The sequence below is a fragment of the Phaethon aethereus genome (assembly GCF_964289735.1).
Source record: "Phaethon aethereus genome assembly, chromosome: 23".
NCBI classification, from domain to species: Eukaryota; Metazoa; Chordata; class Aves; order Phaethontiformes; family Phaethontidae; genus Phaethon; species Phaethon aethereus.
In genome coordinates this window covers 667,072-694,981 of record NC_138599.1, presented here as the reverse complement: position 1 = coordinate 694,981, position 27,910 = coordinate 667,072, and the positions used below count along the sequence as shown (strand labels likewise).

The 27,910-nt window shown below is 57.4% G+C and overlaps 1 protein-coding gene across 4 annotated transcripts in view; it reads left to right on the top strand.

Annotated features, from left to right (window-relative positions):
* Window positions 1-26,666, top strand: part of SIK3 (SIK family kinase 3) — a gene marked incomplete at both ends in the record, with an annotated part of 80,131 nt that extends 53,465 nt beyond the window's left edge. The window contains 20 exons of one of the 4 annotated variants that reach the window (XM_082009890.1): window positions 4,757-4,881; window positions 5,729-5,852; window positions 6,967-7,085; window positions 7,450-7,560; window positions 7,716-7,859; window positions 8,443-8,520; window positions 8,633-8,742; window positions 9,499-9,652; window positions 10,155-10,310; window positions 10,878-10,948; window positions 14,556-14,699; window positions 17,778-17,928; window positions 18,509-18,634; window positions 18,941-19,026; window positions 19,736-19,845; window positions 20,082-20,439; window positions 20,730-21,604; window positions 25,117-25,280; window positions 26,017-26,149; window positions 26,509-26,666. In XM_082009890.1, coding sequence (XP_081866016.1) covers window positions 4,757-4,881; window positions 5,729-5,852; window positions 6,967-7,085; window positions 7,450-7,560; window positions 7,716-7,859; window positions 8,443-8,520; window positions 8,633-8,742; window positions 9,499-9,652; window positions 10,155-10,310; window positions 10,878-10,948; window positions 14,556-14,699; window positions 17,778-17,928; window positions 18,509-18,634; window positions 18,941-19,026; window positions 19,736-19,845; window positions 20,082-20,439; window positions 20,730-21,604; window positions 25,117-25,280; window positions 26,017-26,149; window positions 26,509-26,666 — 3,497 coding nt within the window. The remainder of the gene's footprint in view (window positions 1-4,756; window positions 4,882-5,728; window positions 5,853-6,966; window positions 7,086-7,449; window positions 7,561-7,715; window positions 7,860-8,442; window positions 8,521-8,632; window positions 8,743-9,498; window positions 9,653-10,154; window positions 10,311-10,877; window positions 10,949-14,555; window positions 14,700-17,777; window positions 17,929-18,508; window positions 18,635-18,940; window positions 19,027-19,735; window positions 19,846-20,081; window positions 20,440-20,729; window positions 21,605-25,116; window positions 25,281-26,016; window positions 26,150-26,508) is intronic. The other 3 variants (XM_082009893.1, XM_082009892.1, XM_082009891.1) reach the window with 3 other exon arrangements.
* Between the last annotated feature and the right edge of the window lie 1,244 nt (window positions 26,667-27,910).

The window sequence follows — 27,910 nt, the reverse complement described above, 5'->3', positions numbered from 1 at the left end:
CTGATCTGTGTGTCGGGGGGCAGGGTGCCTGGCAAATACAAAGCAAGCAAGTTAAAATCTAACCCAGGTAGGACCTGGAATACGGCTGTCTTTCCTGAAGGAATGTCCACCTGAGCATGCTGACAAGCTCTGTGAATGTCTGAAAATTGTGGCAACTTATTTCTTACCGAAGGGAGTTGGGAACTGTTTTCCTTCCAAATCTCTGCTCCCAGAACGGACTCGAGAAGATAGTTCCCGCCCTGGTGTGGTAGTGTTTTGCTTGGCAGGAAGATGTAGTAGCAAGTTGAAAAGTAGCCTGGAAAAGCTGATTTATGGTATAGAATTTTCCAAGTATTATGTTTTGTCCCTGTAACTCATCAATTACAACTTGACACCAGTTCTTCCATTGTTTCAAGAGCAAAAAAAGAAGCGATAGCGCCCGCTCTCTTTCACACCAGGCCTCCCAGAGTAAATACGACAGAACCGCACAAAGCCCTGTTAGCAGGGTGGAGGATCAGCTAAACCTTCGCTGCCAAACCCCTTAACCGTGTCTAACTCAAACCTCTTCAACGAGGCGTTTTAACGCTCAGCTGATGGAAGCTATAGATGTATCTCGAGCGTCTTCTGAAGGCTCCGCTTGGTAGGTCTGGGCGCTTTTCGTCTGCCAAGCAGCAGCAAGGCGGATCGCCTGCAGGACGCAGCCGAGCCGCTGTGTCGTCTCAGACGCTCGGAGCTGAGACTACAGCTTTGTGCTTCTCCTGATACCCACGTGCATAATTCCGTGGGCTTTTGCAGTTTTTCAGACTCTCACCAGCGCAGGTTTTCTAGCACGTTACTACTGAGCTCCATTTTGCAGCTTTGCAGCCCTTACTCGCCATGAGTTAAGGAACTGACGCACAGCAAGGTAGTGGTAGCGGTCTTGAAGGGGGTTAACGCGGCTGGTCTCACTCCGTGGTGACTACCAGCGTGCTTTTTGGGTTTCTTTGGGGTTTGGGGTTTTTTTTCCTATTTTATTGATGGCAACTATACCATTTTTCCGTAAACGGCAAGATAGAAACGCTGTTGCTCTCGCTTTTCCTATGGATGCTTTTTCTCCAGCGTACCTTCTCAAAGTCTGAGTCAGTAGCTTCTGGCACTACGTTCGCTTGTGCTCCCAGTCAGAGAGTTCAGCCAGGAGTTGAGATTATTGCTAAATACCCAGGCCTTCCCGGGGTATGGTTTCAGAGAGGAATCCGATCTATGCATTGCTTTGCATTCATTTGCAAGAGTCTGCTCGCTTTTTCACCTGAGGATAAAAGTCCCTGCTGCGCAGATACTGAAGCCAGCTCCCTGAAGCTCTGCGCTGAGGAAACGCGAGGGACTGGGCCCGCTTTTTTTTGTAGCGCAGAGGTGTTTCTCTTAAATATTTTCCCTACGTCGCTTCCCCGTCACGTTTACCTTGCTCTTTAAAAAGGCCCTTTTCCCTCAGCAGCTGTGTGTGGAATGAGACCTGTTTGCTCCCTGGGGATTTGGATTTATTAAGTCTCCTTGGACTGGGGTGACTTGTCATAGCTTTAAAGGAATTTAATATTTAAGTTGTAGCTTGGTTTTTTTGCTTGTTTCTGGATTTTTGTTGGTTGCTTTGGGGTTTTCAAATCCTCCCCCTTAGCTTTGGGGGCAAGCTTTTAAAAAGCCTGCTGTTTTCACCAGCCTTGACCTCCGCTCATGCAGCGCAGGTGGGTTCTGGAAGCTTGTTTCCAGCCCTTGAGCAGTGCTTCGTGTAAGACGGAGCCGTCTGGCTCCAGCTCCCCGCAGAGACGCGCGGCATGACTCACCCGGAGCCCGGAAAGCGCTGGGTAGAGCAGCAGCTCTCCGCAGGGAGAGGTTTTTTTGTCCCGAAACCTGGGGCAGCCATGGGGTGACGGCGGGGGCCGCGGGCCCTGCTGGCTGAACGCCGACACGCTCGCGGCGTCTCTGCCCTCCTCGCCCGGCTCTCGGAGGAGAGACTCTGCGGGGTTGTTCTCTCTGCCCACCTCCTCTCCGCTGTCAAAAAGAGCCGTGAACCCGTGGGCCGATTGCAACCCCTTGTGAAAGAGGGGTAAAGTTTCAAAGGCAGCCAACCTCGTGCAGCTCTTACGAAGCAGAGAAGGTTGCAGGAGGCAGCTGTTGCGTGTCTGTTCCGCGGCGGCCGCCGCGGCGCGGCCCTGCCCTCGCTGCAGGGTGTGCGGCTGCTCGCTTGCCGTGCTGCCGTCAAGCGGGGCTCGCCGGCATGGTGCGGTGGTGAGCCGGTGCGGCAGCGCGGGGAACGCCTCGGTCCTCTGTCCCGTGCAGACCTAGAGCTGGTGCTGGGCCGCATGGGGCCAGAGTCACCGCTTTGACAATACGGCTGGTTCGCAGAACGCTGCAAAGCCCACCCGAGTACATAGGAAGACAAAGGAGAGTAACTAAGCCAGAATAATTGGCTCAAAATCTGTGAAGCAGCAAAATTCCAGCCTGTTCTTGCACAGTGGGAAGGAGTTTACATCAAAACTTGACTACCGACGCTTTGTTGTTAGGAGACGGAGATGCCTTTCGTGCCGTAGTTCTTACTGCTTGCTCTGGTAGCCGTAATTCAGGCACCTGTTACACATCCTACTTTAAAGGTGAGGCAGAACAGCTCAAAAGCTTGCAGAGGCGGAAAAGACAAACGTGCAGCTGCGTACTGTTTCCCTGAAATAGTCCTCCAAAGGCTGACCGCTCTCGTGTTTTGGAAGCGTAGGTGACTTCATTTCCACCAGGAAAAACCCAAAGGGTGTTAAACTGCCTTGTTTTGGTACCGCGAGGCTTGCAAAGAACGCTTAACCATCTCTGCGCTCTGTTTTGAGGTAGGGTTTGAGCAGCGTTGGCTGCACTCCAGGCGTTTCCGCGGGAACGCGTCACGCTGGGCGTTCTTCGCAAGCGGAAACCATCTCCGTATCGAGGGTTTTGCCCCTGCGAAGGGATGGGAGGAAGGAAAGTTGGGTCTACCCCCCTGGAGCTGAGCTAGCAGGAGCTGTGCTAGGTGGTCTGCGGAATTTTGCGGCAGCTGTTTGACGGAGGAGAGGAGAGTCACCTGAAGTGAGGCCGTGAAAAATCCTGTAAGGAAAAAGGCGATGGCGGGCGGCACCGCGCACTCGGCAAGTAGCGCGTTGTCCGCGCGGCGCCAGCGGGGTTTTCTCTGCCGCCTGCGCAGAGGTGTCGGCCGTCGCCCGCCTCGCCGGTGGCTCGCTCTTGGAAGTCCGCGTAAAACTCCGGGCCCTGGCGTAAAGGGCCTTTTGCCGAAAAGACGACAAGCATTTTTCCTTTCGGCAGGGTAATGTTGCATGCGTTAGGGCAAACCTGTAGTTTTAGATGATTTAGGACGAGGAAAGAGGAACGAAAGAGGAACCTTTCTTGATGGCTAAAGAACGCGTGCCGAAGTCGTCCTCTCTCGAAGCGTGGCTAAAGGACTCTAAGGAGAAATAAGCAGTTTCAAGATGAACATGTCTTTATTTCAAGAAACGGGAAAAAATCTTTTGCGCTTTTGGATCTCAAACATTCTTTACCGTTTGTATACTTGTATTAAAATACACGTTTTCAGTCAAATTCCCTTGCGTAACGTCGGGATCTTGTGCATTATCCCAGACGTGCTGCAGTTCTGACCCGTGACGGAGTCAAAATTAATCTTAAGCTCTTGAGAAGAGATTTTTACTTTCTGCAGCTTTACCGTATATTTTTGCCACGACGCTTTTTGGTTTAGTCGGTTAGAATTTGCAAACTGAGTGTTTCTGGCCCTCCTTGTTTTTTCCAGCATTTCTCACACTGAGGCGAAAAAGAATGAAATTGGTAGCGAAGATTCTTGCTTTTTTATAAGAAAAAGCTCACTTGTCTTCAGTCCAGGCTTTGGGTTCTTTACTCTTCCCAGCGCAAGTCCCAGCTGTGTGCCGGCGGGCGGCAGGTTAATTAACGGAGAATGCTGTTAAGGGCCCCGTAAGCTGAGGGCTGGCTGGCTGTAAGGTTCAGACCTTTCTTTTAATTACTCCTTCAGGATTTCTTATTTGCTGTTGGTGGATGGTTTGCTTGGTTTCTAGAGCTGCCCACCATAACCAAAGTTTCCAGCTCATGTAGCGCTCGCTGGAAAATCAAGCTTTCCCTTCTTTTTCCCTTTGCCTGCCTTCTGTCCTTGTTGCTGGCGGCTGCCCTGGCCCTAACGAAGTTTTGAAACTCGACATCGGAGAAGCGGAAGGATGGAGGTCAACAGGCAAGATTTAGGCGGGGTTGCTTGGATATGAGGTGGAAGCCTCATTCTGAACCATCTACCTGACCTGCAGCAACCCTGCTTGCTCTGACTGCTGGTGTATTGACTCCAGCATGGAAATCGTGTGGGTGAAAAAGTGAAGAGCAAACTTTTGGAAAGGTCTTTGTGTCCTGCTCAGCAAAAGCAGCGTGGTTGTAGTACGTGAAGCAGGCCTAGGTCATGGTATTTTGCAGCAGCTTGTTTAAATGGGGTGTGTGTTACACCGTATGAAGCAGACGGGCCGCTGTTAATACTCGGTCGTCTTTCGTCTCGGTACGGAGAGGAGGTGCGCGCTCTCCAGGTGGTCTCAGCGTTGCTCTCGGTCTTCTTGCCTCTTCTGCGCTCTTGTTTCTCCCATGCCCGTGTCTCGGTTACCCGTTACGGGATCGTACATGACTTGACTAGACCCGGCAGATTGCTTGCTTGCCGGTTGTTTAGGTTGTTGGGAGTGGATCGTATTCCTCTAATCATTCATAATTCCTCTAATTCTCTTTGTTCTTTCAGATTTTGGGTTCAGTAATATCTTCACGCCTGGTCAGCTGCTTAAAACCTGGTGTGGGAGCCCTCCCTATGCTGCTCCAGAGCTCTTTGAAGGAAAGGAGTACGATGGGCCAAAGGTTGACATTTGGGTATGCCATGAACCTCTTTCTTTCTTACTTGGGTCTGATTTCTGCTCTGTTTGTTTGACTTTGCTTCCCGAGTACTTAGCACGTGTCTCGGAGAAAAGCCCCCGATACGGCAAAAAATGTTTTTCGAAGAAGGGCTTGTAAAATTTCATGCTGGCTACTATGTCACATGTTTTCTTTATTGGGAGGCACGGTGCCAAAAATATTGGTTCCCCAAAACTGTGGTTCGCTTCACCGCTGTTGAATGGCAGAGGACTTATGGCGGTAGGGCTTGATCTGGCAGAGCTGAAAGAGGGAACTTCACGTTTTGCTCTACGAGGTTTTTGCAGAGAGCGCGTTAGCGCAGGGGCTCGGGACGGTCTCCCCCCGTGGCACTAGCTGTGCCGCGCGAAGCCTGCTTTGCCCTGCAGCCCTGCCTTTCAGCGCTGGCTCGGTTACCTGCTGCCCTGCCTCGCCTCCTCGCGGCGCGCCCCGAGCTCCGCCAGCCGAGCGGGATGAGTGGGAGGGAAGGGTGGCATAGCTTAGCGCCGTCCCGGCAGCAGTGTTGGGTCTGGGCAAGGCGGGTTGGCCGGAGCCTCGTGGCGCAGGGCTGCCTCGAGCAGGCTGGGGCTGAAGGATTCTTTAACCGTTGGCTTCTGAGCCTCCAAAGGAAGCCTACGTTAGGCTTGAAGTTTGAAGGAGGAATTAAGCTGGCCTGGGGCTGAGATGTCAACAAGGTCCCTTCCGGTGGGATTTGCTTTTTCTTCTTTATTGTTATTTTATTCTGTTGAAACAACGTTTACTGCAGTCAGCTGCGGTCTCCCGGTCTCTCCCTCTAACGCTGCTGACGCGCCCTTTGTTTTGGACGCAGAGTCTCGGCGTGGTGCTGTACGTGCTGGTCTGCGGCGCTCTGCCCTTCGACGGGAGCACGCTGCAGAACCTGCGGGCGAGGGTGCTCAGTGGGAAATTTCGCATTCCATTTTTCATGTCCACAGGTAAGGGGCTGCGCGCACCGCGTCGCGTGAGCAGGCGCTGGTCGCGACTCTGCTTACAGATTCTTCGGAGCACCTAAACGGTAGCATACCAGTTGATTTATATGCCAGCCCAGTGGTATGCCAGGAAGCTTATCCGCTGGATGGCGGTTTGTAACGTAAGCTGAAATGAGTTCTGAATCTAGAATTTAGAAACCGAAGTACTCGTATTTAAAATCTCAGCTTTCATGTGTATAACTATGCAAACCATAGCAAAACGGTAGCAAAGACACGCTCTTTCTAACTTTCAGGAAATGAGAGCGCTAAAAACGGCGTAGTTATTTAGGAATATAGAGGCTTTCACTATACCTGTTTTAGACAAGAACCTTTTTACAGCACTGTGGCACATGAATTTCCAGCAATAGCCCCTTCAGACATGAATATCTCTGTCCCATTCCTGCAAAAAGGCTTCTGAAAGCTTGAGTGATAAATCTGGCTTCTGAAAAGTGTGATCAATTCTCACAGGAAACTAACTTCTCTTAAGAAGGAGCCACGTGCAGGTTCTGGGTTGCCTGCTCTCAGATGGAGGAATAATTTTGCATGGGCCGCCTGGAGTTCCCCAGCTGAAAGCTTCCTTGCCTGCCTTCTCACTCGGGGGAGAGGTTCTCTTCATACGGAAGAGGCTCGCTGACAGGCGTGGTGCTTTCAAAGCTTAGATCCCACCCCAGATGGGGGAGAGCCTCGGCAGTCCCCCGCGTTGGCAGCACACGCGTCGCACCGGAGAAATCATTCACAGCGAGCTGTCGTATCCTCTTCAGCGGATACTTTGCTCTTCGACCCCCAAAAGCCGGTCGCATCCGCCAGCCATCGCCGGCAAGACGGGGAGGGACAGGGTGACAGCGTGCCACCTAGGGGCTCCGGCTAACAGCACAGGGGCCCGGTGGCCCCGGGTGGCTTCTTCCCTTCCAAGCCCGGGAAAATCAAATGTCTGCAGCAGAATGGCGCGTCGGGGACTGAACGGGTGCCAAGGGCAGAGGGAGAAGCGATAGTCTTGCCGTGTGTGACTTCCTGCGGAGGAAGTCCTTGCGGAAGCCGTGTCCCTCCCTGCGGGTTACCCAGCCCCTCTCTTCCCTCGCAGAATGTGAACACCTGATCCGCCACATGCTGGTCTTGGACCCGAGCAAGCGGCTCTCCATGGAGCAGATCTGCAAACACAAGTGGATGAAGCTTGGGGAGGCCGACGCGGAGTTCGACAGGGTGAGAAGCAGAGCTGGTGCGCGAGCGGGGTCCGCTCGGTGCCTGCCGAGCGGGCCTGCACGCGGGCTCCGGGCGCATAGTGCCGCAACGCTCGTTTTGAGAACTCTCGGTCCGAGCGCTGGTGTGCTGCCTTTCCGCTTTCTCTGTCTCCTGGTCTTGCTTTCCGCATCACTCCTCCTCTGCATACCTTTTTGTACCTTTCCCCTTGCCGCCGAGAGCCTAGATTTTGAATTGGTGTGCCAGGAGCCCTGAGCTCAGGCCAGCTTGCAGCCGGAACCCGGTGCGTTGGTTCTTCGGCACGCCGTGACTCATCAGTGTGCCTTTGGGAACGTCGGCACTGAGGACTGTGTCTGTGCTCTTACAGCTGATAGCAGAGTGTCAGCACCTGAAGACGGAGAGGCAGATGGAGCCGCTGAACGAGGACGTGTTGCTGGCAATGGCGGACATGGGGCTGGACAAGGAGCGCACAGTTCAGGTGGGACACCGCAGCAGGCAGTCGTCTCCTGCCCGTTCCCGTGGGAGACGTTTGTTGCTTACCGCCTCTGGTAACTGAGCAACCTCAGCGCGGTACGGAGCTTATTTTATTGCTCGACAGGAAGAACTGACCCCTTTTTCCTTCTCCTCTTTTAGTCATTAAGAGCCGATGCTTATGATCACTACAGTGCAATCTACAGCCTGCTCTGCGACCGTCTGAAGAGACACAAGAATCTGCGCATTGCGGCATCTCCAAGTATACCACGGACTGTGACCTTCCCCACCTCTGCTAACATCCAGGTGGGTCCTGCTTGCCTAGTGTTCTTCCAGCCCTGGAAGGCCAGCCAGTCCCTTAGCCGCTAAACTCCGACCTGCTTGTGGGCGTCCTCGTCCTGGCAGCAGCATCAGAAGGTTCCTCCTCTGAGAACTCTGTGAGTGTTCAGGGTGCCGTAATCTTGAGATTTTAGGTTTGGTCGTCGGCTGTGGGTTTAGCAAATACCCTTCAGACCAAGTCTTGCGTTGGCCGAGTGACAGAGGAGAAGGCAGCGTGAGGGCTGCTGGCTGGCAGCTAGAGTTTACAGGCCAGGACTGCGGTGCGATGCTTCTTCCTCGGTTTGCGCTGCTGTCCCAAGAAGTGAATTATTTGCTTTGAGAGGCCAGGTCGTAGGGGAAGCGGAAGAGCTGCTGACCCTGCCTGAACAGAAGGCAGGAGGGGAAACGAGGCAAGCCCTTGAGAACTGAGAATAAAGAGCCCTTGGCTGGCTGGCGGGTAACCTGCCTGTTCCCCAGCGCTTAGGGCTGCGCACTGGTGTTAAGCCGGCGGTGTCGGTAAAGGGGTTGTAAGAGATGCTAGCTTCGTGTCTTCCGGTTTTGATCTCAGCAGACAGAACAGACGGGCAATACCGTGAGCATCAATGTGCCGCAAGTCCAGCTCATCAACCCTGAAAACCAGATTGTGGAGGTGAGGTACACCCCGTGATGACCCCTGCAAGTTCTTTTCCCGGGCTCGCATTGAAGCCTTTCGCTTGATCCTCACCTTGTATTTCAACATCTCCAATGTTTTGCCTGCCCAGACTGACGGGACAATGAACTTGGACAGTGATGAAGGGGAAGAGCCGTCGCCTGAAGCTCTGGTCCGTTACCTCTCCATGAGAAGGCACACAGTTGGAGTAGCTGACCCACGGTGCGTATTGGACTCCAACTCCCTGACAGAGTATTAAGGGAACCTGCAGATTTACCCCTAGCACATGACTTCGGCCCTTCTAAGACTTAGGGGGACTTCTGGGCCCCGTGGCAATGTAAGAGTTGATACCTTTGGGACCGGCAGCGCTCTCCAGTGTCTGGGCTGACAAATGCACTTCGCAGCGTGCCACTCGGCCCCAGGTCTCTGCTTCGCTCTAGCCAGACCAGGTGGTGAGGAGGGCACGTGTCTGTATCGTGGCTGGTCCCAAAGCTTCGGTTTCCTGCTCCTGCTGTCAGTGGCTATTTTGCAAACCTGATTTTTTGCTAGATGGCGAAAGAAATTCAAGGGAATTGAATTTTGTCTCTTCCGCAAAAGCGTTCTCTCAAGTGTCCTAGTCCCATTGCACTTGGTTAGTGTTTCAGCTTTCCTCCCCTCTGATTAGCTCTGTGTAAGCTATAGTGGTGTTCGCTGGTCTGCAAGCCAGTTTCTTGCCTCAGCTGCACTGCTGTCATGTCCGAGGTGAAGTTTTTGCGATAAACGCGATCGAGGTTTATGTGCAGAGCTAGTTCTGGCAAACCTCAACTTGGAGGGGGAAAAGGGACAAAGGAAAACGGAGGAGTGGCTTGGCTGCTCTCCGTGACCATTTTCCGGAGCAATAAGGAGCTTTTTTGTGAAGGGGAGCTGAGTCCACTGGGGCTGTGGGTGGTTCTCTGCGCACCATCGCTCATTCGTCTGTCTCTAAACGTGATTGTGCAGGACGGAAGTCATGGAAGATCTGCAGAAGCTCCTGCCCGGCTTCCCCCGTGTCACTCCTCAGGCTCCATTCCTGCAGGTGACCCCCAACGTGAACTTCATGCACAACGTGCTGCCTCGGCAGAACCTGCAGCCCACGGGCCAGCTGGAGTACAAGGTACCGACCAACGCACGTGCTGCCTGCTGCGGTCTGCGCCCCACCAGCGTGCGGGCGTGCGTTCGTGCTCGTGCTTGCGCTCTCTATTTGCCAGTTCCTTGGACTCCATAAGCTTCAAGATTCACCCTCTTGCTGTCTCTTTAGTTACGAGTCTAGCTGGTTACTTAAAAAGCTGGAGCATGAAAGAGCCCTGCAATATGAAATTAATTAACGGGCTGGGGAGAAACAGGGCCGTGCTGCCTGGCTTTGGAGCGGCAGGTTGCGGCCTGCCAGGCAGCTAAAGGAGAGCGCGGGGAAATGGAGAGCTAAAGGCTGCTTTTCCACCGAGACTGCCTCTCTCCGCCCCGTGTCAGCTCCGAGATGTTGGAGATATTCCGCCGTCTCTCCTGAAGCCCGGAGGGCTTGTCTTCTCTCGTGCCAGTGTCGGGGTTTGTGAGCCTGGGGCTCAGGTCCCGGAAGGACCCGGTACGGGGCCGATAACCGCGCTGTCTGTGCTTCCCAGGAGCAGTCCCTGCTGCAGCCTCCCACCCTGCAGCTGCTGAATGGCATGGGCCCTCTGGGGCGGAGGGCGTCAGATGGCGGGGCCAACATCCAGCTACACGCACAGCAGCTGCTGAAACGTCCTCGAGGTCCGTCTCCGCTCGTCACTATGACGCCGGTAAGTAGCAAAAGGAAAGCAAAGAATCGGTGGCGTGCTCATAAATACCTTCCCCCGCAGGCAGAGCTGACTGCCTCCGGGCCACAGCAGACAGAGCAGTAGGCTCACTCCGGAAGCGCTGCGGGGAGCGTGCCCACTTGCTCCCAGAGGTTCCCCGCACCGAGCACCCCGGCGGGGTGCTCTGGCCCCTTGGGGGAGAGTTGCTGCGCTCTCCTGTAGCGAGCAGCCGAGGTGGGATTCCCCTCGGGAATGGACAAAGTGTTTGTGAACTTTTTTTAACGTCTGCTTTTCTTCTCCGTTGCTGATCTAATAGAGAAAACTACAATGTCCGTCTTGGGCGCTAATGCGCGTTCTGTATCAGTGAATTTTCCTGGTAGCGCCAAAAGAAGCAGCGGCCTCCTGCAGGCAGTTTCGATGGGGGAAGGAATGTTGGAAGGGGCTCTTGGCACTGCAGAGCCGCTGACGTAGATGCTGGCGAAAGCTTGTTCGGGGAAGGTCAGGCGTCCGCTGTGCGATGGGACCACGCCGGCCGCTTTCTGGAACCCATGGCTTCTCTTCTCTCCGCAGGCTGTCCCCGCGGTCACCCCCGTGGATGAGGAGAGCTCCGACGGGGAGCCAGATCAGGAAGCTGTGCAGAGGTAACTCCCAGTCTGTTAACATTTGCCCTTACCACCTCCAAGAGGCTCACCCTGTGGTGTTCCACAGCTGAATTAAAGCTCCTCCTCACGGGCAACAATGTCGATTACGGCGAAGGCTCGACTTTTCTCTAGTTCTTGGGGGTGTCGATTACTGTAGGCAATTACTCCTCTGACACAACTAGGTGCTTACAAAGCCGGGTTCCCCCTGAAATGGTTAGCTAATTGAGCAGTAGGTTCTCCAGAAACTCTGAACCCGCTGAACTCCTTTGCTTAGTGTGCACCAGCATGCAATCCACACTAACCTGCCAAATGAGTGCTAAGTGATTCGCCCCTCCCTGCTGAGCGACGGAGGTAGGGAGATCTCATCTGTGGCCTTGGGTGTCGATACAGCTTTTGTATCGAGACGTGCAGTAAACATCCAACTCTGATGCCTTAAACAAAGTGAGCTTGCTGGAGATACGGGTACCTCTAGCTTCTAATTTTAGCAGTAGGCCTTAAAGCAGTCTGCTCCAATACGGGAAGGATCGTTAGGTATCGGGCTGGAAACGTCTGTTCTCTTTGTCTGCTCCAAGCACACACGAGGAAGCGGGTAGCATATGCTTGTAGTTTCTCAAGCCGTGAAAACACTAACCACGTCCTTGCTAACGTTTTCTTAGTAGCTTTTGCATAGTTTCTTCTCTGCTAACCAGCTGGCGCACTACGCGTGGTGGGTGTGGTTACGGAGTGCTCCTGCTTCTTACCTCAAACTTGAAAAGTTTTCTGGATCCTCCCCCCCGGTTTGTACAGGCCACCGCCTCGAGGAAGGTAGCGTTTCCCCAGGGGCTGCGCTCAGGAGAAGGACTCAAACCGGGGCTTGGCTGCAGGCAGAGAGACACTGGGGTGGGTGGAGGTGGTACTCCAGAGCCTTTGCCAGCTCTTCTCCTTTCAGTGCTCCAGAGCGAAGGGGGGATTTGAACGGTGGGCGTGTGCAGTGACAGATTGTGCAGAGTGTGCGCTGAGACTCCTTTTGCCTACCGGAGCTTAGAAGAAGGTCAAAGCCGGTACGCGTGAAAGAACTCGCTTCCAGCCCCTTCCCCGAGCTGACACAGAGCACATCTTGTGTTTTCTGCCTAGCCTGATACTCTAGCTCTTCACCGCCCTCGGCTTTGTGCTCGCTCTCGCAGTATTTCCCAGCTTCGCGAGCTGCGGTTCATCCGCCCGGCCGCGATACCGGGAAGGTACGCGCTCGTGAGCTGCCCCAGCTGCAAGGCAGCACGATGCAAGGAACGAGGCCAAGTCGTAGGATTGAGCCCATGATGGTGCGCTGGCCTCCCTCACAGGGCCCGGGAGCACGGACTCCATCCACAGCTGCGCTGCCTTGATAGCTACTAAACGTTGTCACTTAGGGCCCGTGGTGTCCACCGACAGCGCCACGGGTGGTGGGCAGTCTTTCTGACTGTGTGAATCCCATAAATCTGACTCTCGGTGAGATGTCCAGGGCCTGCCTGGACATCTTCCCTGGGCAGGTTTTCACCTCTCCCTATTCCAAAACCGAAGGTTTTGGTTGAGTCTTCAAGTTAAAGCATTAGCTTGGCCGCACTATTTTGTAGGCTCAGATCCCACTGAAAGGCTCAGATCCCACTGAAAGGCAGGTCTCCTTGGGCTCATAGGCTGCCTTGCTGCTCCTGACAGTGCTGCCCATAGTCTTTTCGTACCGCGTGTTCTTCTTCCACCAGGTGGCCCTGAAGAAGCCCCATCCAGATTGTGTGTTAACTTGTTCTCCACCCCCTTCTGTTGCAACATGTCAGTAGTCATCAGAGGAGAAGGGTAAATAGCATTAACATCAGGGACAGATGCAAATATTTAGCTTCTCAGAACACCGCTCTGAACACTCTGTATGCAGCCACCAGCGAGCGGGTTTTGCCCTTCTCCCTCTGACCTTGAAAACAGAGCATAGTCTTTTCTCGGCTCCAGGGAACAGTCCCATCTCCTTTGAGCTTTGGGCAGCTTGCTTCCACCCGAAACGCTGTTATAGCTCACAGTTGGATTGTTCCCTGGAGGTCTGAAATAAAATGATCTTAGCAAACCACAGCCATAAAGCTCTTTGGGAAACTTTCCCCGTCTGCATCAAATGATTCTTAAACAGCTAATGGCACCGACTTTGGCAAGTTACCGCAACACTAAGCGCTCTTCGTCCTGTTAACTGGCTGTCTTCTGCTTAAGTGGCTTCAGTAGCTAGCCAAGAGAGGCTGGGTTTGGAGCAGGCAACAACTTTCTTGCTTGCTGCTCTTCTCTGCTTCCCCAGCTGAAGTTGCAGTTGCAGGGAGCCGTAGCAGGGGAAGAGGGTGAAGGTGAGAATTCCCCGCTAGTTGCCGCTGGCTGGGTGGTCTTTGTCACTGTTACCACCGCTGCCTCGCTGCTGCCGCCTCACGAGGGTAGAAGTAGTTGAGATCGTAAGGGGACGTTCATCCCACCTGGCCTCGAGCAGGTAAAGTGCTACCCCCACGCTCGGCACAAGCCGGGGCATCCGGGGTAAGCGCTTCGTTCGTTACCTCTTCCGGCCCCGTGCCCCCAGCCGCTCTGCGCAGCGCCGCAGCCGGTAACTGGCAGCTCGGGGCAGCGGCCGTCGGAGCTGCCCGGCCCTTCGTCGCATCCTTGCCCAAGCAGAGGCTCTTGGTTTTGCCCAGCGCGCTCCCCCGATCTTTAGAGGGTTGGCAAAAGAGCCGCAGTCTCTCAGTTGCGGCGCAGAGGCCGCTTTAGCTGAAGCTGCTGCCCCCGGGCTCCGGTGCCAGAGACAAGCCCGGCCGTAGCGCTGGGGGCTGTGGCTCCAGAGGAAGGGAGCCTCTCGCTGCTCGCTTCCCCGCGCTGGCTTTGCCCTGCGCATCGCCGGGCGATTTCCGACTCCCCGGGGAGCGGAGGAGGGACTAGATGGCGCACTCGGACCGGGCCGGACGCCGGCCCTTCCTCGGCCGAGCGCCCTTCCTCGTGCTCCTCGGCCAGCCGGAGGCTCTACCCACCCGTAACGCTGGTGGGGCGGCCCGGGTGCAGCCTTCCCGCCTGTGACAAGCTGGCCGCTGCTCGCGGCTGCAGCCGGGGCGTCCCAGGGGAGGGCTGACGTGCAGAGGCCAGCCTGCGAGGGTGCAGCTGAGCAGCAGCCCCGCTCCGCGCCCGATCGCCGGCCGGCTCTCGCTGGGACTGTCTGTGGCTCTTGGCTCCGTGCATGCAGCAGACTTCCCCGTGGCTCAGCGGGGCCTTGGGAGAGGGAGGCCAGCCTGCTGCGGTGGAGTGAATCCACGCTGAGGGCAGGCAGTCACCTGGGGGATCCATTCCCCGAGGGATATACCAGCGTTCCCCGTGAGATGCGACGCCGCTTTCCCGCTGGGAAGAGCAAATGGCTGCTCTTCCCTTCTGAGGCTGGCAGTAGCACACAAGCAGCCGAAAGGATGCTTGTCCCCTAAGCGCTGAAGAGCCAGTGATGTGAAGCGTGTCCATGGCGTGCTTCTCCCCCGTTGGTTCTGAGCACTGCAGCGAGCATTCTTCCTTCCCGTTTACTCTGGACTATCTAACGCTCCCTGTTTTCGGAGTACTCCCGTCAGTCTCTTATAAAATGTGCTCCTGCTTGTTGCAGATACTTGGCAAATAGGTCAAAAAGGCACACTCTGGCAATGACCAACCCTACAGCTGAAATCCCTCCAGACTTGCAGAGGCAGCTAGGACAGCAGTCCTTCCGACCCCGGGCTTGGGCTCCACACCTGGTACCCGATCAGCACCGGTGAGTAACGGCACTGGCCGGCCGGGCAGCTTTGCGCCAGGAAACCCGCTCAGATGTCGTCTGGAATGGAGCACTGAGGACATCCCGCTTGGCAGGGAGGGGTGAGGAGGAGGAGGAACAAGTACAAAGGGCAGACCCGCAGGGCAGAGGGTGTCTGACCGCGCCGGGGCCCCTGGAGTTCCGCGCCCGCAGGGGCGAGCCACGCAGGGGCAGGAAGCAGCCGGCTCTTCCCCTCCAGTCCCCTTCCCGTGGCTGGAGGGGATTTGCCAGAATGGCTGCCGGCACGGACGGGTTGGGAATAAGCCGCTCGTTTTAGAGGAAAGCTTTTCTCTCTTGTAATGGCAGGTGTCGAGCTAGCACTAGATAGCAGATTTCCTACAGGACGATTTTGGAGGCAGATGCAGGCGAAAGACTGCACCGAGAGGCATCTACGCCAGAGCTTAAAAACCTCACTGTTCTGCACCAGAGTTGTGTGTTTTGACTGCAAAGTCTCTTTGCAAAGCTCCTCAAGAGTCATTTTATTTCTGATCTGAACCCCTGATGGGAATGATGTGGGGAAAGGAAGCCGGGCTGGGAGAAAAATCGCAACATCTGGGAAGGAGGGGGCCGATGCAGATGGGATCTGAACACACTCCAAATGTGCGGGTGGGGCACTCCTGATGGAGAGAGGTGTTAATCTGGAGGCCGTGGCACAGCGGCAAACTGGAGACGCTAATGCCCCAGAGGGAGCTTAAAAGCTGTGCCCCGAGCCTCTCTGCGCCGAGAGCGCAAACCGGCCGCCAGCTGCGGAGTTTGCCGCCTGCTGGTCTCGACCGTCGAGAAAGCGGTCACCTCCCAGGCTGGATTGGTGCTGGTGTTCCATCCTTCAGGCGGCAGCTCACGCTGGCGAGCCTGACACGGCGCTTTTTATCGTAGCCAGATACCTGCTGAGCTGAGCACTGATGTAATCAGCAGAGGCAGGTGAACTCTGAGCAGACTGAGACAGTGCTAGTGCCACGCTGGAACTCCGGAAAAACCGAGATAAGCACCTCTATCCCCTGAAGTTACTCCCTCACAGAGGTGCCTGGGGGATGGGAAGAGCAGGAGGGGAAAGGTTTCTAGGGTCACAGCCTGATAGGAAGAGGAGTGCAGCTTGCAAAACAACCAGAATGTGCTGTGTCCTGCTTTAAGGATTGCTTCAAACCCTGAAGGTAAGCTGGGTCCCTCACGCACTGCAGGAACTGCTTTTTTTTTTTTACAAGACCGTTAACACACACTTGCCCTGTAAATATGTTGGTGTCACTTCTGCCTCGTGGCCTCGCAGTCCTGAGGCCGTTGCGTCGCGAACCGGGGCGGCATCCGCTCGTTCCGCCCTCGGTGTCGTAACGCGTTGGGAGCCTGCCTCGCGTTTGACCTGCGGAATCACGGAAACTTCATCTGACCGTGGCCTGAACAGATTGCCCCACGTTGTGTCTAAGACACTTACGGCACAGAAACCATTAGCAGCCTTGTGTTGTCGCATAAGGAGGCCCCAGTTATTGAATGGCAGCTGGGTTTTATTTCAGCGCTTAACCTATTTTAAGCCATCTTACGTAGCACCCGGGTTTGGTCACGATAAGGTAGTATCGGCAAGCAGAATTGAAGTACAACGATTGTACAAGGCAGTACAACTGCCTTGCCACGGCCACACGGGTTTGGGAGCCTCAGCGTAGTTTTATCGGTAGCTTCTGCTTTCCATCGATACAACAGGAGACGGCGTGGATCCAGGATGGTGGATGGGATGGCATCAAAAGGCAGGGGCACAGCTCTGCCCTTGGAAGAAAGTTGCATGTCGTCTATAGAAACTGAAGTACATCCTGTTGAGGCAGACCGAGTGACAGGAGCTGCTGGAAATGCTCTCAGTGCCCTTCTGATAAGGGGGAGGAGGAGTTTCACTCCTTGGAAAAGGCTTCAGTAAAGAGCCGTGTTCAGAGTAGCCGCGGCGGTAGCGGCCCTGCAGTAACGCAGTTCAGGACCGCACCGGGGTGCAGCCAGGTGGGCTCCTGTTGGCTTTAGTGCCAGGATATCAGCGGTGCGGTGATAGACCACCTCTCCGTGCCCTTCTCACGGATGAAGGCCACAGTGGGAGCCCGTAGCGTTGAGTGGTGTTTGCTGGGTTTTATAGATGGCGTTGGCACAGAAGCCATCGGGGCAGGCAGAGCAACCCGGTTCCGTTTGTTGTAAGGCGCGTTGTGACGTGCACACGGAAAGTTAGCTTTGCTAACCATGATACGGGTTGCGCCTAATGGCAGGGCAAGAGCTTAGCGCTTGATTGGGATAACGGGGACCCCCAGCTTTGGGAGAAAACAGCTCCGAAAAAAAAATCTGGCTCCCTCTGATGGTGAAGAAAGCTCATTGTGAAGGGAAAGTGCTTGGCGTTCCTGGGGCACGGTTGCCTCGATACTGGCTGTGTCTGCTTTTCAAATGTACCCGTTCTGATGGCCCAGTGCCCAGCATCCAGGCAACTGGGAGACTCTGGATGTCAAGTGACGGCTTGGCTAATGCATCAGAAAGATTTCCCCTACCATGCAGAGTTATGTTCCTGCCCTCTTTTTTCGACTGAGTGCATCCCTAAGCACAGAGGCCAGCCCCCCTTCCTCCTGCAGGACATGTCGGGCTCCTTCCCTCCTTGTGCCCCTCCTGTGTTCCGCAGGCGTCGGGTGTAGTCAGGGGCCCCGGGGAGCCGGGAGGCTCAGGAAGCGGCTGCCGGAGAGGTGAATTTCCGTTTTTGGGATGCTGAATGGTTTCTGTAAGCCTTTTCCATCTGAGGGGTAGATGCATCTGTATGGATGGACAATCAGTTGCCGCCCATCTGGAATCTGGTTAGTGGCTGAGTCGTCCCCAACCTTAAAACACACATATCTGCCCAGGCACCGCGGAGACGCAGTAATCCCGTTTCCCGTTCACGGTGACGATGGCACTTTATTTCTCCGTCTAAAACATGGTTTCTTCTGGGTGAGTGGGCAGGTAGAACTTGGCGTGGCTGGTGTAAATGAAGTGTCTCTGTAGAGGCGTTTCGTTCTTAGCCGGCATCACTAACCCACTTCCCCATGTGTTCAGTTCTATTTACAAGGACTCAAACACTCTGCACCTCCCCACCGAACGCTTCTCCCCGGTTCGGCGCTTCTCTGACGGTGCTGCCAGCATCCAGGCTTTCAAAGCCCACCTGGAGAAGATGGGCACTAACAGTAGCATCAAACAGCTTCAGCAGGTAAGAGAGAGAGGGGTGGGGGGCCCAAAAGAGCCGCTGTGAGGGCTTTTTGTTGTCTCGGCTGTGCTGCTTCAGGAGGCAAAAGGTGAAACCTTTACTGCTGAGGGCTGCGGCCACGCAGTGGCTTTCTAGCCCCGGAGCTGTTTCCAGTTCCAGGGTGTCCCGGGAAAAGGGCGGTTCCCACCGCCAGAGTTTGGAGCGTATCGCACGCTCTTCCCTACGCGGCCAGCGCACACGTCTTTCCAGTGGCTTGGGCAGGATTGGGCCCCAGGACAGAGCTTTCACCGTGCAACACGGTAGAAATACGAGGTGCTCTTTTCACCTTGAAGTTACTGTTGCTAGAGCCTCGCGCTTGCATTCTTAAACCTGACGGTACCAGCTTGGCGGCACGTGCGTCCGTTTCTTCTCTGTTGCCTATGGCTTGAGCTAGCCACGCTACGGCATGCCCGATTCCGTCCGACTAAATGCATTAGGGTCTCTTTAGTGGCTTTTTCAGACGGGTAGGCTGCAGAGAGTCCCCCTTGGCACAGCAGCTGTGCCGTGCACAAAAAGGTCACTTGGAGTGTTGGGTTCGTTACAGGAGTGCGAGCAGCTTCAGAAGATGTACGGTGGGCACATGGACGAGAGGACGCTGGAGAAGACGCAGCAGCAGCACATGTTGTACCAGCAGGAGCAGCACCATCAGATTCTTCATCAGCAGATTCAGGTACTGGAGCCTGAGCCAGACCTCCTGAAGTCTGAGCTGTGTTTTCCTGCGTTGCTGCAGCTACCGGGCGGGTGCCAGTGGGATTGCGGAGGGTAGGTCGCTCGGCTTGCTGTAGTGAGTAGCAAGCCGGAGGGACTTCAGCGGCGATCTTTGCACAGCTGCTGCGGTAGCCAGAGCTGCAGTCAGGGATTGAGTAGTTGGTGAATCTGGATATCCCCTACCTCGTCAGTCAGTGTTTTCTAAATGTACTAGTTGGGACATTGTTGATTGCAAACGCTTCTTGTTTTCTTCTGGTGCCTGGTTCAGGACTGTATCCGGCCGCCCCAGCCATCTCCACCCTTACAAGCTCCGTGTGAAAACCAGCCAGCTCTGCTCACTCACCAGCTTCAGAGGTAAAGAAGTTGCTTTCGTGAAGCTCTGGGGGACGGGTTTTACTCTTCCTCGAGCCCAGGGATGAGCTAACGCACTTGGGAGAGCCCGGGGCCAGGTTGGAAGTGCATAAAGCTAGCATGGCGGAGCCAGCTGCCACGTGCACGTGCCAGGTCCTTTTAGCTGCCTTCTGTCTGAAGGACTTGTGGAAGCAGAGGAACACGATTCAAAGGCACAAATCTGCTTGGAGCACGTGCTTGACAGTTTTGCCTTTTTGACCGGCTTGAAATTGCCTTGCCTTCGGGGGCCGCTTTCTCTCATGCTTTCTATGGGGAGCTGCTGCTGGACGCCTCACACCTTTTCAGGCTTTTGGTTAGGTCGCCGTCCTTGGCTTCAGCACCCTGACGCGTAGATGAGGCAGGCCGAGTTACGGGGAAGGAGAACGGAAGGTTTCTTGCAGGCCGCAGAGAGTCAGGAGGCGAGCCTGCGGTGTCCTCGTCCCCGGGTTTCTGTCGTAGCCACCGGGTTACGCTCGCTACCTGTGCGACCTGGGCAAGTTAGGTGGCTCTCGGAAGAGAAGCCAAGCTGTAGAGAGCTTGGGATACCAAACGAGGGCTTTGTGGCGGCTATTTAAAACGAGAGACGTGCAGCATTTGACGTCGGCTCTCGCGGTCCAAAGGGCATCTTAATGAGGAGCAGGCGTGATGAAAAGGTGCTTGTTTCCCTGCGTAGGTTACGGATCCAGCCATCCAGCCCGCCCCCGAACCACCCTAATAACCATCTCTTCAGGCAACCAAACAGCAGCCCACCTCCTGTGAGCAGCAGCGTGCTCCAGCCCCACGGTAAGCGCTGACAGTTTACGGAGCCATCTGCGCTCCTCGGGGCGCGCCGCTTGGCAGAACCGTGCGGTCCTATCAAACCGCCGGGGAAAAGAGCGTGGGGGGCTGCCGGGGGCTTCGGTCTCCGCTGCGGCCGGGTCCTCGCACCGGGCACGGGCCCGGAGGAGCAGCAGCTCCCGCGCGGGGCAGGCCTCGCTCCCGAGCCTGGCACGGGTGCTGAGGCTCTGTGTTCCTCGTAGGTGCCGCCTCCCAGTCCCAGTTCCAAGGGATGCCGTCCCACAACACCATCTTCCCGCAGTCCGGTAACTGTTCCCCTCCCCCAAACATGGGGCTGACGTGCCTGGGCCTGCAGCAGCAGTCACAGCCGCAGCAGGTCACTATCCAAGTGCAGGAGCCCGGCGACATGGTCAGCAGCAACCTCCTGCCGGGGGCCGCTGTGGCCGGGCAGGGCCTGTCGTCCCACGCGCGGGGCGTGCCCATCAGCCCCAGCGCCAGCCAGATCCAGATGCAGCACCGCGCTAACCTGATGGCCTCCCTCACCTACGGCCACAGGCAGCTGTCCAAGCAGCTCAGCGCCGACAGCGCCGAGTCGCACAGGTAAGGCCGCCGCTGCGCCGCTTCCCCCAGCTGGGAGCGGGGAGGAAGAAGAGGGGGTGGGCGTCTGGGGCCGGGGCGTGGTTTCCTCGCCACGCTGCGCCGGTTTCGGGGAGCAAGCTGTCCCCTCCCTGCCCCTCGGCGGCAGTTCCTCAGCCGGGTCGGGGCTCCGGGAGCCTGCCGGGCTGCTGCAGCACGTACCTTAGGAGGTACCTCCTGCCGGAGAAGGCAGCCTGGTGCGCCGAGCCGGAGCTGCTGCAGTGTGGTCACTTCTTCTTTTCTGTTCCTTGCAGCCTGAACGTGAACAGGTATCCCCCCGCCAACTACGATCAGGTGCACTTACACCCCCACCTGTTCCCAGAGCAGCCTCGTGTTTCCCCCAGCAACTACAGCCCGTCGGGAGGAGTTGGCTTTCCTCCAGCCCAGCAAGCTCTGAAAGTCCCGCAGCTTGACCAGTATCCCAGTTTCCCTCAAAATGCACATCAGCAACAGCAGCACTACACTGCGTCGGCACTACAGCAAGCGCTGCTGTCCCCGACGCCTCCCGACTACAGCCGACACCAGCAGGTACCGCACATCCTCCAGGGACTGCTTTCTCCCCGGCACTCGCTCACGGGGCACACGGACATGCGGCTGCCCCAGGCGGAATTTGCACAGCTCATCAAACGGCGGCAGCAGCAGCAGCAGCAGCAGGAATTTCAAGAGTTGTTCAGGCATATGAGTCAAGGGGATGCTGGGAACATGGGCACCAGCGTGGGACAGAACCTCTCGGAGCGCCAGTCGTTGTCTTTGCCTTACCAGAGTGCTGACACGTACCACCCGCAGAACAGCCCCCAGCATCTCTTAAAAATCAGGGCGCAAGAATGTATCCAGCAGGTAGCTGCGTCGGTGCCGCCGCACGGATACGTACACCAGCCGGCCCTGTTCCATTCGGAGAGCATGGAGGAGGACTGCGCGTGCGAGGGGGCCAGGGACAGCTTTCCAGACAGTAAGAGTTCGAACACATTGACCAAAGGCTGCCACGAGAGCCCTCTGCTTGTAAATGCGGGAGGGCACGGGGACCCAGAATCTTTGCTAGGAACTGCTAATCACGCCCAGGAGCTGGGGACGCATCAATACAGACATCAGCCCGCTGCTGGATTCAGTAGGAATAAGGTGCCCAGCCGAGGTAAGGCTCCCTGCGGCTCGCGTAGACGAAACGCTCTTCCGTGCTGGCTGCGTGCCGCTCGCCTTCCTGCCGGAGGACACCGTCGCTGCCCAGCACGGCGAGGGTTGCGTGACATATTTCGCATAGCACGGAATTGCCTAGATTCTTTTCGGCTTCTGCGGCCTTAGGTAAATTGCAGGCATAGTCTCGCTCATAAACAGCGTTAAGTAAGAAGGGAGCCCGATCGGCCGCTTCTCTTTGGGGTCTGACCTACTTCTGCAGGCAGGTAAAGAACAGGTCCCAGAATCCTGCCGTCTTTTTAGGGACCCCCCGTGCTGTCGACGCGTTTATTCGTGTCGGCGACGGTCCCCGTCCCGTGTGAACAACGGGCTAGAAACAGCTAAGTCTTAAGACAGGTAAATGTCTTGCGGCTAAGGCCGCCTTGCAGCGGCTCCTCTGGCGCTGCGGGGAGCGGCGGCGGCAGCACGACTCTAGCCCTGCTTGGACTAGGAGGGGTTGATCCTGAAGGAAGCGAGTTTAAACTTGCCGTTAGCCTCCGAAGACCTTTCCCGCTAGCTGGAAGCGCTCGCGCCTTTGCTCCTTGGCGGCTGCATTGGCAGTGCTGCAAGAGAGATTCCTGCCTGAGCTGTCATTACAGGCCGCCTCTGTATGAAAAACACCATCCCAGCCCCTCGCGAAGAGGGCTTGGAAAGAGAGAGGCTTTCCAGGCTGAGCTGGGTGGATCAGCATTCGCCGCAGGACCGAGTTGCGCTGGTCTGAAGCCATCAGCTTGCCCTTGGCACAGAGGTCCCTATTGCGGAGGAGCGGTGTCCCGGGCACAGGAGGCACGGCTTTGTTTGGGGACACAGCACGGGTTTGTTGGGAAAGTACCGGGTTGGAACAGACTGGCTCGGAGGGCAGAGCGGGCACGCCAAGCCCTGGCCCCCCAGCGTGCCGGCGGGGGGTAGGGACAAGGCCCGGCTTTTCCACGGTTCTCTTAAATTTGGGGTTGCTGATGCGTTTGCTCTCGGGCCTCAATTTCCCTGTGGTGCTTCGAAGCACAAAAGTGGAGAATCTGCCCCAGGTCGGGCAGAGTTTGGCAACTCCGGAGGTGCGTTTTGCACCCAGTCGAGAGTTTGCGCCTTCATCTCGTAGACCGTTAGACGAACAGCGAGATTCGGTCAAGTCAGAAGCTAAACTTCTGTGCTGCTGGGGCTAGAACCGGTTACACAAGGGAAGAAGAGGACTTTAGACTACAAGACTTCGTAAATGAGTAAAAGCAAGTAAATGTTTACAAATAGTATTGTGTAAGCCCTTCTGGCAGCGCTGCTTGGAGGGCTCACGTAGTAAACTATGGCCTGAGACGCAACCGCTCGCGCTGCTTTCCTCCTGGCTTCAATAACCCACTTGGAATCGGTCCTGCGCCGCTTCGCTTCCAGGCGGAGTCGACACCTAAGCGGCCTAGGTACCCTTACCTACAGTTAAATCCCGCGACGCCTCGACGCGCGTGCCACTGGCGCACCGGCGTTTCACTCGCCGGCACGTAGCGCGGCACGCGGGCACCGAGGGGTGACCGGGGAGACTCGCCCCAGCCAAGCATGGCTCCTCTCCCGGAGCGCCGGTGCCGCCGGCTGGGCTCTCTCGACCGCATCCCTGGGGTTTCCCGCTGTTTGCCCTACGCTGCGCTACGAGGCCGCAGCATCTCCTGAGGGGGGATTATCTTCTCCTCTGCCCCCAGCTCGGCAAGTGCGTTTTCCCTAGAGCGGAGTGTAACTTCGCGGTGGTTTGGGAGTGCTTGTGCCTTCCAAGGGAGCGTGTTGACCCCGATCAAAAAGCCCTGGCTTGCCTGTCGAGCATCTGCCGGAGATGGCAGCCGGAGACCGTGAGAGCGCCGACCAAATCCGTGTTTAAGATGTGACTGAACCGCCTCAGAACAGCTCTGCTCCAGTTCTGCTCCGACCTAGCCGTCCCAGGGCTGGGAAGGCTGCCCATGGGAAACCTGCCTCGCCTCGGCACTGAAGGAGCAAAGCTGGCGGCGGTGGTGCTGCCCGCGGTGCCAGCGTCACATGCCGCGCCGAGACAAAGGCCGCCTGGCGCCGGAGCCCCGTCCCCTATGGATGTGGGGGTGAAAGGCTTTCCTGCTGCTGGAGCAGGGCTGGGGCGAGGAAAGGAGCGTGAATTCAGGCCGCCCTGCCCCTGCGGCCCGAGCCGCGTCCCCAGAGGCGTGCCGCGCTGCCAACGGCAAGCGCGGGCTTGTCTCGGGGGTCAGGGCTCTGCCGGGCCGGGGGGACTCACCGTGCCGGGCCTCGTCGCCTGCAGCGCAGGGGCTGGTGCCGGGGGCTCGCCGCCGGGCCTGGCTGCGGGAGCACCACCGGGGCCGTTGGCGGAGCCGGAGAAGCGGGCCGCCGGCCCGAACGACTGTTCCCACAGTTGGAGCGGCGTCCCGAGCAGCATGTGGGTGGCACTGCTCCGCCAACATCTGTTACCTCATGTTTCCCTTCTCGCTTTTCCGGGAAAGCTGTTAACCGCACGTAACCCCGCGGTTGTGCAAAGGAAGGGGGAGGTTGGCCGCATCTCCGACGGCCCCTGACTGTGCCTGGGACGGGATCTCGTTCGGATCCGGGCAGGCCTCTTTTTGGGGAGCATCCTTCTGGCATCTGGCGGTTGCAGCCCCAGCCGCCGGCACGGCAGGAGATGGCTCTGCGGTGGCCGGAGCCCCGCGGAAGCCGATAGCTCTACCTGCGGCTGTGTCATTTCGGGGCAGCTGCCTAGCGCTCGCGGCCACGTCGCCGTGTTTGTGCTCCCCAGGACCGCTCGCCGGGATCGAGCTGTTTACGTGCATCGGCGCCGATGATAGGCTTCTCCATACCTCAGGACTTTATTCAAAACATCGTGTCCTTAATGACGGGAGGTTTCGCTTGATAGGAATGTAGCCTTTACCCTCGGTCATAAGAGCTTGCAGCGCAGATGGACTTTGCCAGGCAGAACACTCATGTACTCCTGCAGCCAGATTGTAGGAGGGCAGGGAGAAGTCATCTGATAAAAGCCGACATCCTGGCCAGCTCTTCCAGCAAGATTAAGTTGCTTACAATTGCCGAGGGGCCCTGCTAGAACATCCCGTGTTGGAGGCTGGGGAGACGCTTCTCCCTCGGCTCTTGTGTAACGACGCGGGCAGCGCAGGGAGGAGGGCGAGCCCGGGCTCGAGGGGAAGGCGGCGGTGCCGTGGTGTGGTGCTCCTGTCCCTCCAATTTTAGGCTGCTTTTGGTGACCTAGTCAGAGGCAGCTGGCACTGAGATCTTTTGGGATCTCGGTGCTGGAGGGAGAAGCGTGCCCGAGGGCAGTCCGGGGGGGGCCTGGTGCCGCATCGCTGCACCAAGAGCAGCCGCGGGTCCCTTTCCACCCGGCCAGCAGCACGCCGGTCCCCCAGCCCCGAGTCCGATCTCGGACCCCCGGTTTTGCGGCGGCGCGCGGCACTGAGGGCTGCAGGTTCCTTGTGCTAATCTGCCGCTTTTCTGTCTTGTCTGATTTTCAAGAGTCCGTCGTAGGGAGCTGTATGGACAGAAGTTCCCCGGGCCAAGCCATGCAGGTGCCTGACCACAACGGCCTGGGCTACCCTGCGCGACCCGCCTCCAGTGAGCACCCGCGGCCCAGGACCCTGCAGAGACATCACACCATTCAGAACAGTGACGATGCCTACGTAGGTTTGAAGAAACCTGGGCCCGGCAGGGCTTACGGCAGCGCGGAGCTTCCTTGATGGGTGTGGGTTACGTACGAGGCGTCACGTAGGAAAGGCAGCGCCCCGCTCTGCGGGGCTGCTGGGGACGCTTCGGTTAGAACGTCCTCTCGGCTTAATACTGAAAATATTTTAGCAGAGCGCGATATGGAAGCGCTCCTCCCTCGCTCGTGGTTTGCCCCGGGGCCGGCTGCTGTAGCCGTGGCATCTCCTCTTTTTCCTCCGAGGTCCTTCTGATGAAACGGTCTGGACAGCCCCAGGCGAAGCCGCGCGGGGCTTTGCAGACACACCGAGCCCAGCTTTCGGTTCTGCAGCGCTGCTCAACGAGCCGGCCAGGGCAGCCCTGGCGGAGAGCAGAGCGGAGCCGCTCCGCTTCCCCTCTGCTTTGGGCCGCTGGGAACTGCCCTGCCCAAATCTTGAGGCCGCCTTTGCTACAGCTGCCTTCTGCTGTCAATGAGGGGGGCCCTTCCCTGGTTAGCTCGGTGTGGGTCTGGAAGGGACGTGGACTGCCCAGCCCATCCTTGCGTTGAGGGGACGTCGGCTGCACCGGAGCCGTACCTGCTGTACAGCTTCCGCTTGTACTTGGAAGCCCCTTGCAGGCGGCTTGCAGCAGCTCCCCAGGCAGCCTGCCGGAGAGCTGGGGAGCAGCCGGGTGCCTCGTCCCCAGCCCCCTTGGACTCGTGTCCCGCTCTCTCCGCAGGTGCAGTTAGATAACTTGCCTGGAATGAGTTTAATGGCGGGAAAAGCACTCAGCTCTGCTCGGATGTCTGATGCCGTCCTCAGCCAGTCGTCGCTGATGGCCAGTCAGCAGCTGCGCGACAGGGAGAGCGAGGGTAAGGAGCTGGCCGAGCTGCAGAGGCGTGGCACGGAGGCTGCGAGCGCCGTTCGGGGCCTGGGCCGGGAACCGAGAGGACCAGCTTGCCGTCGGCACGGCAAAGCCACCGCTCCTCCGAGTGAGCGGCGCCGGCGGGGAGCGGGGGCTGCGGGGGAGCGCGTGCGGACGGAGGGCAGCTCCTTGGGCGCTGCGTCGGTCGGAGCCTGGGCGGGTGGGAGCGGTGATCTGGGCTTCCTGGAGAGGCACGGGGCAGCTCCGCCTGCGACATGACCCCTTCGGCCATGGCAGCCTGGCGCTGGGGCTGTAACTCCCTCTGCTCCTTCTGCAGACTCCGATGTTGTTTCTCTGACCTTACAGAATGCGGGGAGAGTTTGGAAGGTCAAGAGCACCCCAACTTAGGCGATGGCAACCAGCATCTAAACACCTCCTGCTACCCATCGACATGTATTACGGACGTCCTACTGAGCTACAAGCACCCGGAGGTGCCCTTTGGGATGGAGCAGGCCGGGGTGTAACCAGGAGGGAGTGAGTGTCCGAGCTCCTTCTCTTTCCAGCTGCGCGCCTGGGGTCGCCTCCCGGGCAGCCCCGGAGGCCTGTCGGCCCGACTTGCACGTGCGTCTCCTTCCCGCTCCCCCCCGCTCCGAGGGGAGAGGCTTTGGGGGGAAGCCCTCGGCTCTGAGCTCCCGCACTGGCAGCCGTCTGCCGTCCCCCCCGTTCGCTCGGGGACGGCACCCCTCCTGCCAGGCCCTGGCCGCTCTTCCAGAGCCCCGTTGCGTCGGCAGCGTCTCCCTCCTGGGGCGCGGAGCTTGCGGGTCTGGACCGGGAACGCGGCGGAGGGCTGTGGAAGCAGAATTGCCCTTCTCTGCGGTCTCCTCACATCTCTGCTTCTGCTCTCTCTTGCAGGTTTTATGTACAGCTTTGAAACGAAAAGGTCCATTTTAAACCAACAGTATCTAGCAGCATTGCGCCAAATTGCCGTAGTATTTCTGACTAACTGGAATACCATGGCCCCCTTCCTCATAATCAGTCCATCCAGCGTGTTGTTCCTTTGGTTTCTTTCATTTTTGCCATGTCTGCCTGTAACTCCAGCTACCACAGAAATAACCAGAGAAGCTGAGTCCTACACCTCGGCAGAGGATTCACGGAGCCTGAGCACTGAGTCTGGTTTGGAGGGCTGGTACGGGCCGGGGGCCGCCCCGGCCCTCCGCCCGCGGCTGGGACTGGCGCCCGCCCGCAGCCTGCCCTGGCGGGAACGGAGCAGGCGGGCCCGGCGCGGGGGTCCGGGGGGATCCGGAGCTGGAGCCGCTCCCCGCAGGCCCTGCTCTCCTTCCGCTCTTCACGCCGTCGCGCCGGGGAGGGGCCCGGCGTGACCCGAGCCTGGCGGGGGGGGCGAGGACGGTGCCAGCCCGGCCGCGGCTCTTCCCGCGCCCCGGCAGCAGAGCGGGCGTCCCACCCCGGGGCTCCCACCGACGGAGCGGCCGGCCGGCGGGGAACACCCGCCCCTGGTGCAATACGCTTCTCGTCTCATCTTCGTCTGCTTTCGTTCCTTCTCTCCGTTCGTCAGTGTGCCGAAAGGAGCGCCTCTTCCCTGCCCCGTTCCGTTCAATCCGCATTCGACTTGGGGTTGCTTTTTTCCCCTCTTTTTTCCTGGCTTAACGTAGGGAAGACAGATTTTTTTTTTTTTTTTCTTTGTCCTCTTCGCTTCTCCTCCTGATCATGTAGGAATTGTTTTTTGGTAAATGTTGTTTTATTATTATTG